We start from the raw sequence: 18,616 nt of genomic DNA on the forward strand, positions 1-18,616 counted from the left end.
GCCTTCACGTTGCACGCTCCAGCACGAGGAGGGGCGCAGCCCCCTTGTGCCACCCCATCGCTGCTGCCTCCCTAGTGACAACGAGGTTAGGACCCTGCCTGCAAGGAGTGTCCAGACCCGGCGCTGCGTATAGATGCGCCTCGCAGGAGGGCTTTTTTTTGTCCTTCAGGGTTTGGCAACAGATCCGGATTTGATCCATCTTCCGGCTGGGCTGATTTGAGAAGTCCCCTTCCTTTATGGGAAACCCAGCGCTGCCTGGGGAAGGTGCTTTCAAAGCCTGCGCCGGTGGTACGAGAGAGCAGAGATCATTTCAGTCAAGGTCAAGCTTTGCGCAGGTCTTTTCCGACAGACACACGGGAGAACACCTTTTTTTTTTTGTTTGTTTAAATAAATCAAAGCTACTTCAGTGGCTGCTGAGGAAAGGGGACAAGTAACCTTGAACGCAATGGAAAAGTGGATGGAGGCTATCCAGTTATTTTTTCATTGCCCGTTTCCTACGTCCTGCCTGCAGCTGAGTCCAGAAAGAAAGGCTATCGTTTGGGTTTTGCGCCCAGACGGAAGTGCGGGTAAAGCACGGACCTGTTGGACCCGTTTCTGTTTTTGTCACAAACTTTCTATGACCTTGGGCAGTCGGTTTGATATCTGTAAACTGGAGCCACTCTCTCTCTCTCTGATGGACAGTTGAAAGCTTAAGTCTGTAGCTTGTAAAGGTTTTTAAACAGTGCCACTGGGAAATAATACCTGCAAAAACACGGGTGTAGTCTAAACTTAGACATGATGGCTGAAGTATTCAGAACTCCTGGTTAGAGGCAGTATCTGGTATTAGTGCAACTAAATACTTACAAAAAAATGTCTTTATTTGCAAGCTTTCAGGCTTACGCGCCCTTCTTCAGGCAAAGGAGAATGGACAGATTGTAACATTTCTCTCAGGTAGAAATGACATTTCATATTGCTCAGGAGAACAGAAAGATGCAATAGGTTTGATGGCTAAAGCATGTCTGTTAAACGTGCATGTGCGTGGGGCTCTCCATCACCCCAGCCACCTTTGCTATGCTGACAAAAGCACCAGGATAGATGCAGTTGCACTCGAAAAACTGTGTTTTTCCATGTTTTGTTTGGAAAACTGGTTGAAAACTGTATTGATACAGTGGAAACCATATCCACTAGGCGAGTTTATCCTCTTAAGTGTAGACGAGCCATATTGGCATTGGTATAAATTTCATATTAACCAACGTCATGCTATATACACTGCTTACGGAAGGGTGAACAGTCATCCTTTAAACAGTAATGTCAAGGGACTGTAAAGAGAGAAACTACCTCCAGTTATGAGAGCTGATTATTTTTCGAATAAGAATGAAAAAAATAGAACCAGACCCTAACACCATTCAAGCAAATGGCAGCACTCCTGCCGATCTAAGGAAGCAGGATACAGCCAGTACTGAGCAAGTTTTACCTGTAATATGCAACTTCCATGAGTTACACCCTATCCAGAAATGCAGCTATCACTGATGCTGCCAGGCCCACAACATTAACCATCTGGGCTAACAGCATGAAAAGAGATCAACCACATTTATGTTGGAAATTCCTTTCAATCAAAACATTATTTAAACCAAAAGCAGCAAAGCGACTTGAATTTCACAATAAAGAGATGCTCGGCATTCTTGCCTAAAGAGCCTGTATCTACAATATTTTGTTTTCTGTAGTAAGTACCAAGGAGTATTAGGAGATTCATGTCGGTACAAGTACTACTCTCGTTTCTGAATGTGCTTGCAAAGACAGCAAAACCGTTCATTTAAACAGAAGTAGAATATAACCCCTAGTAATTTACCATCTTTGCTATTGCCTTAATTACAGAGAACAGAATCCACGTATTTACCCAGCTTTCTGAGACCAGTGCACAGAACGGATGCCGCACTGCAGCGTAGTTTTCTCAATACAGGGCATTTTGGGAGCTGGCATAATAGTATGCAGCTGGGAGGCCCATGTTTGAAGATGGCTGAGAACTGCAGGAACTCAACTTCACGTTCACTAGCACGTTTGGAAGGAGAGGATTTAAGCGGAGACCTGGTTTCATATAGAAATGGGCATGGCCTTACACTGCTCTGGTCATCCAGCTGGATAAAATGCGTTTCAAGTCACCAAACGGTAGCAGCAGACAAACCATTAGTGCAGACATATACAGGGTTTGGGGCATCAGACCAAGCTGCTGGGGTTGGGGCAACCCCTCCGTTGTTAGATATAGGCAAGATGAGACCTGACATTGATTGGCAATGCAGTGAAGGCCCAGACTGATTCCTGATATTCCAGAGATGAAACTTTATCCGAGTTTGGGGAAAGTTGCACAGAACTACACAGTGCACATTGTTCCTCTGAAACAACCAAGGTGTGTGTCTATGTGTTTTTTCTTTTCCTTAGGCCCTCCAATGAAATACCATTGACTATTTCACCTTCAACGAAATACCACCAACTAAAGGCTGTACTGACACCTATCCAGTATTCCTGGTTATAGAGCTTTACACATTTTGCCATACGCAGCATCAGACAACTGGAAAATATGCCCAAGCAGGTAAAAATCAAAGCCAAAAATCATTTATATGGATTAATTACATTTTGATGTCATGCAATCACGAGGGGCTTGGATTTGTTTGAATGTAATTAGAGATAAATGACTGGGGGAAAAAAAATGTTTTCTTTCAAGATGGTTGTGCAGCTGCTCCACAGGCTTGTCATTGCTATTAGGCAGAACTGGCCAGCTTGTCTTGTTCTGTGCGAGATTCTGATTTGTGTGCCTAGGTTAGCTTAAATGCCCACTTTATTCACTGACCTGAAAGCAATCATGTTCTCCTCTAGCTGTACACGCCACCATATTAAAAATGAAAAGAGAGCTAAGTGAATATCAGAAGCTTGAACTAATTGTACAGGCCAAAAAAAGCGGCCTGGTTTTCCAGAGTTCATTGCAATCAGCTTTCAATGGAGCACGCAACAACTCCACTACTATGAGCACAAAGCAGCAAACAAACACTACGGCAGAGCCAGGGTGATGCATATTTTTCCAAAGATTGGACAATTGGCAACAAACTAGCATTTACTACCAAGGGAGCAACATTTGGTTTTATATACAAAAATTCAGCATGTCTGTTCATGCAATCACTGGGATTCTCAATGTTCACACAAGGCAGAATGAAAATCGTGGTTCTGACAACATTTTAGGTTGACAATGAGCAAGCTTTTTACCAGCACAAACGTAACTGCACTGCTGGAAACAATCCACACGTATGGCAAGTCAGGAAAGGACAAGCACTCCAAGTCCGTGTGTCATATGTAAAGAGTTAGTATTCTCCACTTATTTTTTCAGAGCCATTTGCATGGACAGGGGTTTCTAGGATGCAGTTTGCCCATTTGCCAGTTGAACTCAGCAGCATTCGTATTTTATGCACTAATTAATTTTAGCAGCTTGTCATTGCAAACAAAATTTAACATTGTTATGTTTCAAGACTTTAGTTAACTGGTACCTATAATTGTGGATCTCTGCTATGACATGTAAATTAGTGGAGTTATGCTAGAGCAGGGGTTCCCAAACTATGGTATGTGTACTCCTGGGGGTATGCAAGACATCTCTGGGGGGGATGTTGGAGAAATTGCCTAATGGTGGACTTAGTTTTCATTGCATTTAAGGGTTAAAATATAAAATGTATGCTGGTGGTGGGGCACAGGCAGCGGGTGGATCTGGAAGGGGGGATGCGACAAGAAAAAGTTTGAAATCTCTACCTCGAGGAAGAGAGGCGGTAGTTGTTGGACAGAAAGGGAAGAGAAACGTGCAAGTGGAATACAAAAGGTAGCCCTGCCCTTCTCCACACCCCTCTGCAACACCTCCCCCCTGCTTAAAAAAAAGGCACCTGAAGCCTGTCTTTGCTGGCTGGGCTTTCCATTACGTATGCGTAATAAACAAGTGTCCTTCCACCTGGTGTTTTCAAGGACTCCGGAGCCCAGAGGCTAAGATTAAAGTTACACGGAGAGGGCCAATTCTAGTTTATTGTAAGCAAAACAAAGTGTTAAAACCTCTCCATTCATCTCCCCAGGTAGCTGCATGCATGCACAAACACACATGCTTTGCAAAACCACACTCATGGATCATAACCTCTGGCTCCAGAAATGCAAGTCCGTACCAGGTAATCTAAATCTGGGGCCCTCCATCAGCCTGAGCTGTCAAATGTACTGTCACAGTCTTTGCCTCAGCCATTAGGGCCCCCAGAGCCCATCTCCTCTGCCTCTCCCACATACCATGTCGAGCGTGTGACATTTAGAGGATTTGAAGTCTTTGGGTCAAGGACTGTTGTGTAAGTAGATCTGCACTTAAAGATACTCAAAGTTGCCAAAACTGGGAAACGTTCTTTTCAAGACGCATTGATTCCAGGTGTCAGTCCCTTGCAGTAAGAACTACTAGGGATAAATTCAGCCTCTAAAGGACATCTGTAGTTTACTGCCTCTCATACATCAAACCACACACCTGCTTAAATATGTCTGCATACTGCAGCACGGCTTTCTACTAGGTACAGGTTTTTTTTAACCCCACTTGGCAGTGGACAAGCCAGTCACATTCAAATGTACTGAATTAAGATTTTTGCTAGAGCTGAACTTAAATTTGCTGCATCTGGGAGCCTCTCAGGGACAATAACCAGTAACTGAAAGGTAAAAGTCCAGTCCTGCATTCAGTTGTTCACCAGTGTTTTATCTTTTATCTGTGCTTTCCAGATAAATGGCCAAAAAAAAGATTCTGTCATCCCAAATGATCTCAGTGACTCCTTTGAGGAAGAAGTTAAAGCTTTTCTGAGTGATGAAGATACACTACATCTCTTTGATGACCTTACCAAAGTTAATCCTGTGACCACCACAACAGGTAAGTACATAGAGCCAGAGGCACCTTCTGTAGTGTTGCTTCCTTTTATATGGCAAATTTCCCCAATAACTGTCAACATAATGCAGTCAGCTATTGTGATCACATTAATACTATGGGGAAATTACAGTTCAGGATCCAAAGCATGTTAAAGTCAATGGAAGGATTCCTGCTAACTTTGGATCAGTCCTTAAAACTTGGTTTCATCAATATCCTTGAGCCTGTCGTGGCATTAGCAAGCAAGAAATAGGAACTAAATGGAGAACTTACAACCTGAGCCATTGGTTAAAGGGCATCTGGGCTCGGTAGTACTTGGAAGCTACTGCTCTCGGGGAATTCATGTGGTCTCCTTGGAAAAAACACTGTGGCCTCAACCCAGTTTCTGCACACAGATTTCCTTATCTCAAGACACCACACAAACTGTAGGGTTTCCTTGCCACACCACTCTTAGTAGAAAAGCCACGTATTGAACTCAGACTTGGAAACAAAGCTTCTCCCGTAACTGTAGAGCTGGACTACATTGAGGAAGAGCGGTGGGACTACATGGAGAAGTCTCCCTACCTTTACTTGCTCCATGAATGAATAGATGACTCCACATGTGGAACCTCTCACGGGGGTGGGGGGTGAGAAAGAAATAAAATAGTTAATTGGTGATCTCTCACGTTTTTTAAACAGCACGTCAACAAACAGAATATTGATGCCTATTAGATACCAAAATTCTCTTATTGGTACGCTTCCTCCTCAACTGAAAGCTATTTATTAAATCAGTTGGTATAATAGGCAGAAAGGTAACGTGTTTGGAGATTTTCTGTTACAACTACAGAAGTAAAAAAAAAAAATGTTGTGTTCAGTAAATAGTAATAAAATGTTTGCTTTTCAGTTCTGAAATGTCTACAAGCGAGATACGCAGGAAATGTGTTCTACACCAATGCTGGCTGCAGTCTTGTGGCTGTAAATCCATTTCAGCCCATCTCTTCCCTCTACTCTCCCAAGCTTATGAAAGAGTATCATGCTGCGCTTCGCCCTCAGGTACTGGGTGCATTTGAAGCTGCTGTTCTTCTACATCTACAAAGTGATACAAGCCATAATGTTTTCCAAATCTGCACTGATCAAGAAAGCCTGCATTGTCCGAACCATTTCTAGCAGCACAACTGGCTTTACTTAGTAGAAGGGTGGTACTGGATTTGTTTTTACCTATGTGAGGGAGGTTTTTTTCCTTCTGTATGACAGGCTTACTCTCATATTTGGATGAGCTTCTGTCAGCGTTTTTAGCTTTATAAAGGCAAAATACCTGTAGGTAAAAGGAAAGACTTGATTGATATTTTTGTGATCAAATCAATTAGGGGAGACGATAGTAAATTCCAGTGACTAAGCACAAGGCTTGGAGCCAAAGCCTCCTAAGTTCCCATTCTTGTTGTCTGACCTTGAGCAAGCTACACACCATTTGTGCCTCTTTCCCAGGCCCCCGTTATATGTCCCTAACTTCTGCAGAGCTAAGGATAAGTGACAGACTTTTTTTTAATTTAAAGCAGTAGCTGTCTTCTCCAACAGTGCATATGTTCTGTTAATTCCTAGGAGTTAAAACCTCACATCTTTGCTGTGGCTGAACAGACCTACCGAAATGTCCAAAGCCAGATCGAACCTGTGAACCAGTCTATAATAGTCAGTGGAGAAAGTGGTGCAGGGAAGGTAAGGGTATGACTCTTTCTCTCCCTGCCTTTTATAACCTGGTTATTAACTTTTACATTGCTAGTATGTTTTGAGACTTCAGTGGGGCACAAAACATTTCAGCTAGCCTCGGATCAAGAGGGGGGAAAAAATCCCATAAAAAAAAAAAATCACTATATTTAGCAACTAATAACCTTAAGCTGTTATAGTAATTTTGGTGGGATAATACAATATTGTGCAATGACATGAGACTCAAAAAGGCTGCAGTAAAATTCCTTCTAGGCCCCTATCTGCAGTTCTTGGTAGAGTAAAACTCCACTTAGTAAACAGGAATTCTGCTCAAGTTAATGATTGCTGAACCTGTCCGGCCAGGACTAGGTATGGTTCTTGTTGCAATATAAATGCCCACAAGACTAGTGATAGTTCAGCTCCTAATTTTGGTTCCCATTCATCAACTCACCCGTTTTCAGCAGAGCACTTAAGCATGGGCTTAGCTGGAGGCACAAAGTGCTTGCTGTCTTGGGGTCTTAATGGCTCACAGTCAGTCCATCTTAATGTGACTGTCTATTGACTCAGCGATGTTTATGAAAGGCTTTATCCCATAAGGCCCCAATTCAGCAAAGCACTTAGTGCCATGCAGAGAGCTCCCACAAGCCAGAACCAGAAGCAATGTAGCAGCTAGAGCCTGGGTTATCGCTGCAGAATACTTCTGTACATTATATAGATAGATCCATGGACATGTATCTTAAATGTCATTGATTGTAATGATGCTTAAGCACACCTTTGAAAGTGCTTTGCTGAATCGAGGCCAGAAAACGGAAATGACTGCTCTCTTCTAGGGGTGTACCAATAAAGACTTTTTGGGCCAAAACTGATGGCCGATTATTAGCGAGCCACATTGGCCGATCCAATTGCCAATATGCAGCCTGGCAGCTTGGAGAGCAGCATCTGGCTGGTAAGTCTGTTGTGGTGGGAGGGGTGGGGAGAGGGAAGAGGGGGCAGATAGAGGCCCCTGTGGTGAGGGAGGGAGTGGGGCTGGGGCAGGATTAGCTGTTGCCCAGCGGGGGCGGGGTGTAGGATGGAGCCATGAGCAGCTTGTTCAGGGGGGGCATGGGGAAGAGGGGCAGATCCTGCTGCTGCGCACATGCCCAGAGAAGGTATGGGAGGCATGTGCCCCCCGGATCTGTACACAGGCCAAGGGCATGTTGCCACTACAGGCTCGGGGGGGGGCGGCGCTGGGCTTGTCCAGGCAGGGGGGCTAGGCCAGGGCGGTAATCAGTGCAGGTGGCAGTGGCATTGAGGTGGGAGGCACAACAGGGTGGGCTACAGCCACCCCAAAATTTGCCATAGCCTGCCCCCCCAGCACCACTGCCACCCGGCCCAAGCACAACCCTGGCCTAGACCACCCCCCTCTGCCAGGAAGAGCCCAGCGCCTCCCCCAGCCCACAGCAGCAGCCCGCCTTTGCCCCATGCACAGATCCGGGGGGCACACGTCCCCCATGGCTTCCCTGGGGATGCACGCAGCAGTGGGAGCTGCCCCACACCCCCCAGACGAGCCACTCACAGCTCCATCCCATTCCCTGCCCCAGCTGGGCAGCGCCTGCTTCTGCCCCAGCTGGACTCCCTCCCTCACCACAGGAGCTTCAATCTGCCCCCGCCCCCCATGCTCCTTCCCTCTCTCCACCCCTTCCCCCGCAACAGACTTAATAGCTGGCTGCTGCTCTCCAAGCTCTTGGGCTGGCCACGTGCATGCTCTGGCTGTGTGCAGGCATGCAGAATTTAATCGGCAACATATTGGCCACATCAGCCAAAAAAAGCCAATTGCCGATAATGCTGATTTTCCTTTTACCGGTGCCAATACGATATGGACCGGTATATCGGTGTGCTTCTAGTTTCTTCAACATATTAGATAGTAACACACTGTAGTTTTCCAACAGCCATGTCTCTTGTTATGAATAGACAATTAATAATGTGGTGAAAGCAGACAAACGTCTATGTGAAACCTCTTTTTCAGACTTGGACATCCCGGTGCCTTATGAAATTTTATGCCACTGTTGCTGCTTCAACCACTTCCCCTAAAGGCAATGAAATGGTGGAAAGGATCGAGAGGAGAGTACTTGACTCGAACCCTGTTATGGAGGCTTTTGGTAAAAAGGAATTGTCTGTTGTTTAAAACAAAATTATATATTTTAAAACACATGCAGACCTAAAACATCTCCCTCTGAAATTCAAAGAGAAATTCACCTCTGAAAAACTTGCATATCCTGTGTAATTATGTTTTCTAAGTAGAAGCGTAAAACCGCTCTGTTTTTTTCACGGCTGGAGAATGATAATGCTTTGTCTGTCCCCACTCCCGGTAACTTCACAGGAAATGCATGTACTCTACGGAATAACAACAGTAGCCGTTTTGGGAAATATATCCAGCTTCAGTTAAACAGGTATTCACAATTATGCAAAATGCTTGAGCTGTCTATTTTTCTTTTTTGTTTTTTCATCTGTACAACTTCCACTTCTTGCAGACTGGTCTCTCAAGCTTTCCACAGAATATTTGAGTGGAGCATTTTTGTAACATGCTTTGGCCTGTTGAGACTCTTGAGTTTCCTGGATTTAATTAGTACAGTGTAAACAGTTAATGGACATCTAACTTGGAAACAGAACTTCAGTCCAGAAGATGATATAAATGGGGTACACTACTGTGCCGTTGCATGGATAATCATCTTAAGGATCCTAGAATAGAAATGTTATGAAAGAAACACCAGAAAACTTCCATCAGAAGCGTAAAGCATTACTTACAAACTAGGGACCCCTTGTACACTGTGTGACCATGGGGTTTCTCTCTCTAATAGTGCATTTTAAAAAAATTATCATTTCTCTAGAACACAACATCTGACTAGTGCTTCCATTCAAACTTTCCTGCTGGAGAAAACCAGAGTTGCCTATCAGGCCCCTTGCGAAAGGAACTTCCATATCTTTTATCAGGTTTGTACTAGGCTCACTTATCTTCGTATTTCTAAAAATACAGTGGTGATAGACTGGCTAGAGCTGGACACAAGATGTACTTGCAACTTTTTGTTTTATTGGGGCTCAGTTTGTTTACTCAGTTTACGTTTCATTTTCTGGATCTGTTGTTTGCATCCCACTGAGTGGGAAATTGGAAATACGCTTACCATTTGCTACCAGAAAATGTAAATGCCGGCATTAGGATTCAGTAACTCTTTTGTCTTCTGTTTCAAGATCACAAAAGGTGCCACTAAGAAAGAAAGGGCGGAGTGGAACCTCCATGAAGGTGCAAACTTCTTCTGGTTGCCCAATTCTGAAAAAGACCTAGAAGGTAACAGCACAGATTTTGTTGGCACAAAGAGCTGAACTTCTATACACAAAAAATATTAGAGGTGAATGCATATATGGGCTTAAGACAAATCACATGACCACAAGTTAATCATTTGAGGGAGACTTAAGGCACTGGGACAGTGGATTTATGTTCCACTTCCACAAAGCCACCTGCATGATTGCCTCTGTTTAGACTTAATTTTGTACTGTTAAGACCTTGTTCTTGCCACAGAATAGCATGTCCTGACCCAAGTTATTTGCATTACTTTGAGGTCAGGTTCAGAAACCTGGTGTACTGTGTAGGTGTTTTATCAATTTGCAACCTAAACTCTGTGTCCCACAACAGGTCAATATTCCACTCCATTAAGTCACGCAGTGGCAGTAACATATGACCTCTCTCTTTTTGGGTTGGCAGCTGGGACTTTTCAAAAGGACACTGCTCGCCTAAGTTCCTTTGAAAATTTCAGCAGAACCATCTTGCCTTTTTGAAGGATTGAGAAAGGGCTTGGTTAGCAGCGTTTGGGACCCTGTTTGTAGTGTGATATAAAATATATAACACCACCCTCTTTGGCTTTGCAGAGGACTGCTTTGGGGTAACCAGAGATGCAATGTTTCACTTGGGCATTGACCACTCCACACAGAACAACGTTTTTAAGGTCAGATACATCTGCTGATTCATTCTGAAGGGGGCAGTTGGGATGCTTGCTCAATAGGGTCTATTTAAAGTGGCAGCTTTGGTACCATTAGTACTAAACATTGCAATCTTTACTGGTGCAAAACTGACTTCTAATGGGTCAGAAGGTTTGCCTCTAATTCCTCATTTCTACACATCACTGCCTTTGATTAACTCTGTTCTACAGGAATCAGTAATCCCTTATCCTTTCCCTGTTGTGTGTCCTTGTGACAAGGCGTTTAACAGAATTTGCAGGTTCGTTGCAATCTGACAGGCCTCAACCTGAGCACTTCTGTTTTGACCTTGAACTTGCAACCTCTGGGCTAGCCAACCACGCACCTCGGCGCCTCCACCACCCCGGCCCTCAGTGGTCACTTATAGAAGAACGTGAAGTTGCAGTTAGAGGTGCTCTTGTTCCCTTATGCAATCAAAGGGCTCATTCCTGCTCCCACTGACTACAGTTGTGCAAGATCAAAACCTAAGCTAGTGACTTTAGAAATAAGCAGCAGCTTTCTAACCATTTGTATATTGGTGGAAATGTTTCTGCTGTTGTCCTGTTCATCGGGGATGTGCCATTAGCAATCTCAGGTAAATCTCCACTCCAGCACTGAAGTGCCTCTTCATGTTGCAGGTACTGGCAGGGCTTCTGCATCTTGGTAACATTCAGTTCTCCGGTGCCATAGATGAATCTCAGCCTTGTGAGCCAGAAGATGATGCCAAAGGTAAGGTACCAAACAACCCAAGCATACATAGCTCTGGTGTTTGCTTTCCAGTGGGAAGGAGCATCGCAGTCTGCTGTACTGTAGTCTGCCTTTCAATAGAAAACTTTAATTGCAGGCGGGAGTGAAGAGAACAGCCACTCAAAAGGAGGGAGGGAGAGGACAGAATGGAGCCTTTCTAAAAACACCCTAGAGCTTCAAAGTGCTGTACAAGCACACATTTAATCCTCCCTGTCCCTGAGAGATAACGTCCTATCTTAGAGATCAGGAGACCTGAATGAATTGCCCAAAGCTACAGAACAAGCTGCTGGCAGGACCAGGATCCTCAGGTCTAGTCCTATACTTACACTGTGGAGCTTTGAAACTCCAGACATACCCGAGCGTAGGGCTTTTGTAGTGTGTGTTCGTGCTCGAGTAATAAAGTTGTAATTCCACCTTCACATTCTGATCTCAGCAAGCCTGTCAAATTAGCTACCGTCTACAAAAGCGGCTGCACTCTGCAAGGGAAAATATGCAGTATGTTCCTTTTTTCAATAGACGGTTTCTATGACTCAACTCCAGCGACTCCAGACTTCCCACAAAAAGTAAAACACTGGCCTAACCAGTAGGGCTTCATACTTCTTTTGCACAATCTCTGACAAAATCAGTCCACTTTCACTCAGGCCCCATAATTTTCTAGTTTGTTTCAGTTGGTTTTTTTCTGTGCTTAGTGGGTCTTAAAATGCATTAGGAAATCTTGACACCACAGTATACCACACAAAGGTAGCCTATTTTGTTGGTCATGAATGTTTCCTCTTTACACGGATTTGGAGATCTCTGTGCAGTACAAGCCAGGGCCTCGGTGAAATTGCAAAGCAAATGGACAGGTGTGTATTTTAAGAGTTGCAGTTCAGACTTTCAAGAAGCGAACTAATTTTGGACAGCGAACTTCACATACTAGAGTTTCTTTCAAAAGATGTTGAATATCTCTTGAGTAACTCTGAGGTCACTGAGCACCCAAAATCCGAGGCCCATGTTGAAATATCTTGTCCTGGGCTTCAGAAAGAGAATATCCCATGAAGTCAAACATTTCTTTTTAATTTTGATCTCAGAATAGTGCCCTCTCTATAAAATAAGGCATTTACATTTTTGAAGGAATTTAGATTTTTATTTTTTTGGTGTTACAAACTTTGCTTTCTGAACAAGGCTTTGTGAAGACCACAGCAGACTTGCTGAAAATGTCCGCTGAAAAGTTGCTGGAAACACTGAGGATTCGAACTATAACTGCTGGAAAGCAACAACAAGTCTTCAAAAAGCCCTGCTCCAGATCAGAATGCGAGACAAGAAGGGACTGCCTGGCCAAAGTTATCTATGCCAAGTAAGTGCAAACCGTAGTGACAACTGTACAAGCGTGGGGGAAATTTGTGTGCTGAGGGAGGGGAAGAGGTATATGAAGACAACCTGCTTACAACTCCCCAGGGGAAGGCTTCCTCGCGTGGCTTTGCTCCATCCCGATCAGTCATTTCCTCCTGCTCTCAGCTGAATGGCTGCTATCTAGCTTGCCTGCGGCACATACTGGATCTTGGAAAGTTTGCCTTGGGTTGTCTGTGTAGGAACATTCAATCACTTTTCTTCTGCTTGTGCCAGGTCTACTAGTTCAGAATTTTTTCTCTCTCCACTAGCTGATGTCTGTCCTTCTATAGACATGTTTTCCCTAGTAAAAGTACAGCGAGCAGGCCATTCCACACTCTGGTTACGTTCTGCTGACTTCTTCAATTTCATCTGCTAAACTGCATTAAGACAGCTAAAAATAATTACTTTTTCCCTGTTGCAAATTGCTTGCACAGGTATTATACCATTAGTGATTGTATAAAGCCCTTCTCCACTGCTAATGCGATTTAAATGCACTTAAAATGCAATTCATGCTACAGAAAAGAAAGGTTTGGAACCCCTGAGCAACCGCTTCCCATTACAGACTTAAGTGACTCTTAATGTAGCTAATCCTAAACTGTAGCCTAAATGCGTAAATATGCAAATTGCCAGTCACAGGATTGCTTTATTCGTTGGGAATAAAACTAGCTCATATGCAAGATTTGAAATCTATTTCTGTCCAGCTACAATAGTTGACGTGTGTTGAGCTGAAATCATCTGAACATACAGCTCAGTGGTGTGACAGAATTCTCTTTTCACGCACCTCAAGGACAGCCCAGTCTTTTGTGTGGATTTGCATCTCCTAAGCAAAGTATGTTCACACCACTGATTCAGAGCTCTAGGTGTTACTACAGTCTAAAATAAAGAATGGGAAAAGTCCACATCTTAAAAATAAAGGAAATTAGCCTATAGGAGTTTTAGGCCAATTCTGCTTTCACACTCTGGGACTCCTCTTTGATTTGGGCTGAGCTGTATGTTGCATAGGAAAAGGCAAAGGCAAAATTTGGCCTTCTGTCCTTAATGGAAGTGGTTCCTTAAAGGGTTAAAGAGGCACTTTTTTTTTTTTGTGTCCACCTAATCAAAGTTTTTATTATTTTATAGATTGTTTGACTGGTTGGTTTCGGTAATAAATGAAAGCATCTATGCAGATTCTTCCATGCAGAACAATTTTATAGGTAAGGGTTTTAGTCTCTCTCAGATTCAAGAGTATTAAGTAGCTTTTCCTTCTTTAGACCCAAGCACATTAGATCTTATGGATTTTTTTCCCCCTATGTTTTCTAGGGTTATTGGATGTTTATGGGTTTGAATCTTTCCCTGAAAACAATCTGGAACAGCTTTGTATTAACTACGCCAATGAAAAACTACAGCAACACTTTGTAGCACACTACCTGAAGGCACAACAGGTACTGTCATTCTGAGATAACAGCCAACACAACTGTATTTCCTCCTAATCCCAATCCAGTTTTGTTAATTTAGAGTTGTAGCTGTGTATTTGAGGTGGCATCATGTGGCCTTCACTTAGGTTTCTGTACAATTAGTTGCCTGTCCTGATGCTCACGCGAGTACAAATTACTTGAACGAGGATTGCAGAATTGGGCTGCTGTTGGGAAAGAGCATGGAAGGGGACAGGGACCCTTTCCAGAGCAGGAGGGGAAAAAAAGAGTATTTCAGGGATGCCATGAAGGACAGATTGTTCAGAGCCCAGCTGCTAAAAGGCATTTGAGTGCAGCCAAGCTGGCTGGTCTCCTCTTGAGATGAGCTATGCCTAAACAGCAGTTCCCTCAGACATTGGTGCTAAAGCACAACTTTCCCATCAGCAAGAAAAGGAGTTAAGCAGACAGCTGTCTGAATCGCCCCTGATTTCAGTTAATTGAAGGCAATTTTCTCAGGCTAAAATTGATCCCAGGGCACAGAGGCCACACACAGCCCAATAACTAAGGACTTGACCAGTTCACAGTGCCTTGCGTGAGATGTCTGCTCTCTCAAACCTGGCTGCCACACCACTGTCCTTCAGTACGAATAGCACTTTGTGTCTGCCCTCTGCTCTTATTAATTGATAGCTGTACTTGTAAACTACCAGGAACCACTTTCTCTTGCTGCATTACAGCAACTGGCACAGAAATTAACCTGTACTTACACAGACATCAAGAAAACGCTTTGAACATTGCTCAACTTTTGATCCAGTCATTGGTTGATCAAATAACCAAGTGCTAAACCAACTGCTAATTAGTTCCAGTTCTGGATGTGCTAAATACATCCTAGACAAACACTTTGAAGTCCATACAGCACTTGGCACAACAGGGCCCAATTGAGACTGAAGCTTGTGGATGCTAATGTAATAGGCATAAAATATTTAAGTTCCACATACACTTTGAGTTGCCTTTTAATCTATATCCCCCTTCCCTCCCTACATCTTATCATGCTTCTTTGCCTACTTAACTGAACTGAAAGGACAAACTCCCCTCCCCCCTAAAACTTGATAGTATTTTTTATCAGTGGGAGGATGAATGCTACATTGCAGGCAGTAGCATTAAAAAAAAAAAAATCGACCTTAAATACGTTTTGCAGCTTTTTTCAGGAAATAAGGACCTTTTAAGAACTTAATTTATACATATGTATAAACTTGACCATATTTTATATATTATAGCATATATATAAAATACGGTTGTGTGTATGTATGTGTATATATATACACATATATATATACACACACACACACGCATGCACACACATGCCAACAAGTTACTTATAAAAATATATATGTATACACACACATACACATAAAGTATTTTTTTAATGCTCTCCAAAGTCATTGCATGCTATGTGCCAGCATACTAGGGATTAATAGTCAGCTGAGAAGGAAAACAGGTCTTACGTACACTAGTACTTTTCTTTAGACAACTGAAACAATTCTAACGTGCATCTCCAGCGCTGTTCGCTGCCTGCTGCGAGTTGCCACTTGCCCTCTTCCCTTTCTCACTCTGGCTGGATGCCAACCACTTTATATTCCATTAGTGACTCTGCCTAGGTAATTCTCGGCCGCAGACTTTTAAAGACGAGAATTCATCCTGCTTCCGTATTTTCTTTTTCTGTAATAATAGAACTGAACTGTGGCCAATAAAGGAATGAGGCAAAACCGATTCTTACAATCAGGCAATGCTATTGTCATCCACCTCCTCCGGCATTTAGTTTTATTTTAAGTATAGCGCCATTACCTCCTATCCTTGCTGAAGACCAACTTCTGCTCTGAAGATGCTCATGTGGGATTCCCTTTCCCCTCGAGGGAGATCCTGCCTGGGCAGTGGAGGTGCAGTTAGGTGAAAACGTGCGTTCACTCACTCTGTCAAACATCTGCACAGCTTTTAGGGATAACTGGAGAGTTTCCACACGCATTTACAGATTGCTCGGGGGATTCAGGTCTCCTTAGCCGAAGGTTCCTGCAGACGGACCTTCCAAACGGCTGTATTTCTGCAAGTGATAACCCCCCTGCCGGCTCTCTATTAGGATGAGTAAGGCTATATAAATTGAGTTGTGTTTTCTAAAGAAAAAAAAGAAGCCAAGGTGAGAGACTGTTTTTCCCTGGATCACATTCTCTGGATTTCTCTTTCACACACTAGGAAGAATATGCAGCAGAAGGTCTCAGGTGGTCTTTTATAAACTACCAGGATAACCAGAGCTGTCTAGACCTGATAGAAGGAAGCCCTGTCAGCATCTTTTCATTGCTCAATGAGGTAAGTTTGAGGGTTGAACTTTAACCACTGCCATCTTTTCTCTAACCACCACAGAAGAAATGTTAGCGCTATATTCTGTTTAGTATGAAAGCATCCCAAGAGGAGCTTGGCAATAGATTAATGCAAAATAGCATATTTGTATCATGTTATAGATATGTGCATAACACCGATTTATCTCCTTCCCACTTGATGCTGCACATATAGATGGCTTCAAGCATGAAACCCCATTACATTTTTAAAGGCAATCAGGACTCAGTTTTCAAAAATCTTGTTGGTCTAATAAAAGATACCATCTCTCTGCTACGAGTCCTGGTTGCCTTTTCCTCTAGACCAATATGGCTACAACCTGGATACCATTACAGTCTTATTTACTCTTCATAATACTTTCCAGTGTTCCAGTACGGAGATGTCAAGATATTTTACTTCTAAGTAAGCCATCGCAAAAAGGATTTTAATAGTTTGCTTGCTTGCTGCATATAGGAGATGATACTGCAATTCTGCCTTGTTTTCATCATACAGGAGTGTCGTCTGAACAGGTCCTCCAACGTCAGCCTGTTCCAAACCCGGATTGAAAAAACCCTATCAGATAATGAATGTATAAGTCAGGACAAGTTTAGCAAGAAGCCCAACTTCATTATTTCCCATTATGCTGGCAAAGTCGGTTACCAGGTAGAAGGCATGGTGGAGAAAAACAAGGTATGTTTATAAAAACCAAACCAACCAGCTGAAAAAGAGGCACGTGGCTCTTATTAGAAGAGAATCAGAAATTCTGAAAATACCCTTGCTAACAGACTGACTGAACATTGGCATTACAAATTGTGTGGATTGATGGCCTCCAGTATGATATTTCATCAGGAGTATTACATTCAGACTTCAACTTGCGTACACTTAGGGAAAGAGCAGCATGGACTTACCTTTTGGTTTATCACTTGTGTCAGAGTCCGCAGAGGCATTAGGCCTAGTGGCTAGAGCTGGGGGGGATGTTACCCATGTCTGTAGTCAGGGGGCATGCCACAGTCGAACTGGGGCTCCAGAGTTCAGGGGCTGGGTACACAGGCAGGCATGCAGGAGCAGGCACCGGGGAAGTCACACAGGCAAGAGCTACTCGCAGACTAAAGCCAGTTTGTTGAGCAGCGGCGGCAGGTGCTACAAGAGCTCCTTAAAAAGCAGCCCCAGCACCAGTCAGCAGGCTGAGGCTCAGGTGGCTCTGCGCTTCGGGAGCCGAGTGCTGCTGATCTAGTCGCCGGGCTGCAGTGCAGAGGCCTCGCAACTAGTATCACACACAACCTCTGGGGGTCTGCAGACTATGTCTAAGGGGTTCGTGAAAGATGACTGTGATCAGTCAAAAGTACGCGAATACCCACACGCTTACAATCCAGAGGGGTCCGCACCTGCGTTCAAATGCTTTTGAACTAGTGTGTGTATAACTAGCATCACACACAGGAAGCAAGCGAGGTGATCTGTGAACACTGGAATCGATTGTGTCGTGTCAGCTCTTAGGATGCGAGTCGTTTTGCCGGGAATTGTTGCAAGGGTCCTGTTTGTCTATGCAGGACCCGATTCCACCAGAGTTAGTTCAGCTTCTGCAGACATCCCAGGACTCTCTGCTTCAGACATTGTTTCCTGCGATGGAGGAAAGCCAAAACCATGTCAAAACCCAGAATAGAGCAGCCATTGTTACAGTGGTCTCAAAGTTCAAGGTTTGTCCCATTCATGCTTCTGTTTCCATTTAGCTCTCATTTCCTTGTCTGACTTAAGCAAGCGCTTTTCCACTGCTGCCTTCAAGTCATTTTATAGTAAAATTGTTCCACTTATTTTCTGACTTTAAACTAAATACCATTTAATAGTCGAGTGTCAAACTGGAGTAGCTTCATAGGCTTCAGCGAGGTTTCCTGGACTTAATGACTGAGCCAAGAGTAGCATTTGGCCTACAAAGTTCCTGTCATACTTTCTAACCCCGATCTTGTGGCCATGTGCCAAACTCTCCCTCCATATCCTCAGACAGCTGGCTTTCTCAGAAAGAAATGGATCTTGTCCAGGCTTCTCCAGTACCACCCTCCTCCTCTGCCCTGCCGCCTGGACTGTAATAGTTTTAACTCTAATTCCCACTTATTTGGAAAGCTACCTTTTCTTTAAAAATATCCAAAAAAGTACTAATCAGCTAAACTACCATGGAGGAAGAGAAGGGTGG

The 18,616-nt window shown here is 43.6% G+C and overlaps 1 protein-coding gene and 1 long non-coding RNA gene across 2 annotated transcripts in view; one reads left to right on the forward strand and one right to left on the reverse strand.

Moving 5' to 3' along the window:
• MYO19 (myosin XIX) overlaps window positions 1-18,616 on the forward strand; it is a 26,293-nt gene that overhangs the window by 234 nt on the left and 7,443 nt on the right. The window contains exons 2-17 of the mRNA XM_019545648.1: window positions 2,416-2,566; window positions 4,753-4,897; window positions 5,775-5,923; window positions 6,470-6,583; window positions 8,577-8,709; window positions 8,931-9,000; window positions 9,439-9,541; window positions 9,797-9,893; window positions 10,472-10,548; window positions 11,197-11,287; window positions 12,470-12,641; window positions 13,796-13,869; window positions 13,976-14,097; window positions 16,312-16,425; window positions 16,945-17,121; window positions 17,979-18,125. Coding sequence (XP_019401193.1) covers window positions 2,555-2,566; window positions 4,753-4,897; window positions 5,775-5,923; window positions 6,470-6,583; window positions 8,577-8,709; window positions 8,931-9,000; window positions 9,439-9,541; window positions 9,797-9,893; window positions 10,472-10,548; window positions 11,197-11,287; window positions 12,470-12,641; window positions 13,796-13,869; window positions 13,976-14,097; window positions 16,312-16,425; window positions 16,945-17,121; window positions 17,979-18,125 — 1,797 coding nt within the window. The 5' untranslated portion in view covers window positions 2,416-2,554. The remainder of the gene's footprint in view (window positions 1-2,415; window positions 2,567-4,752; window positions 4,898-5,774; window positions 5,924-6,469; window positions 6,584-8,576; window positions 8,710-8,930; window positions 9,001-9,438; window positions 9,542-9,796; window positions 9,894-10,471; window positions 10,549-11,196; window positions 11,288-12,469; window positions 12,642-13,795; window positions 13,870-13,975; window positions 14,098-16,311; window positions 16,426-16,944; window positions 17,122-17,978; window positions 18,126-18,616) is intronic.
• On the reverse strand, window positions 14,135-16,981 carry LOC109317153. The gene is made up of 3 exons (XR_002102990.1): window positions 16,916-16,981; window positions 15,574-15,783; window positions 14,135-15,024 (listed from the first exon to the last, which is right to left on the reverse strand). It is a non-coding gene; the product is annotated as an uncharacterized LOC109317153 (long non-coding RNA).

The sequence above is a fragment of the Crocodylus porosus genome, unplaced genomic scaffold (genome assembly GCF_001723895.1).
Source record: "Crocodylus porosus isolate Cpor-Errol unplaced genomic scaffold, CroPor_comp1, whole genome shotgun sequence".
Lineage (NCBI taxonomy): Eukaryota > Metazoa > Chordata > Crocodylia > Crocodylidae > Crocodylus > Crocodylus porosus.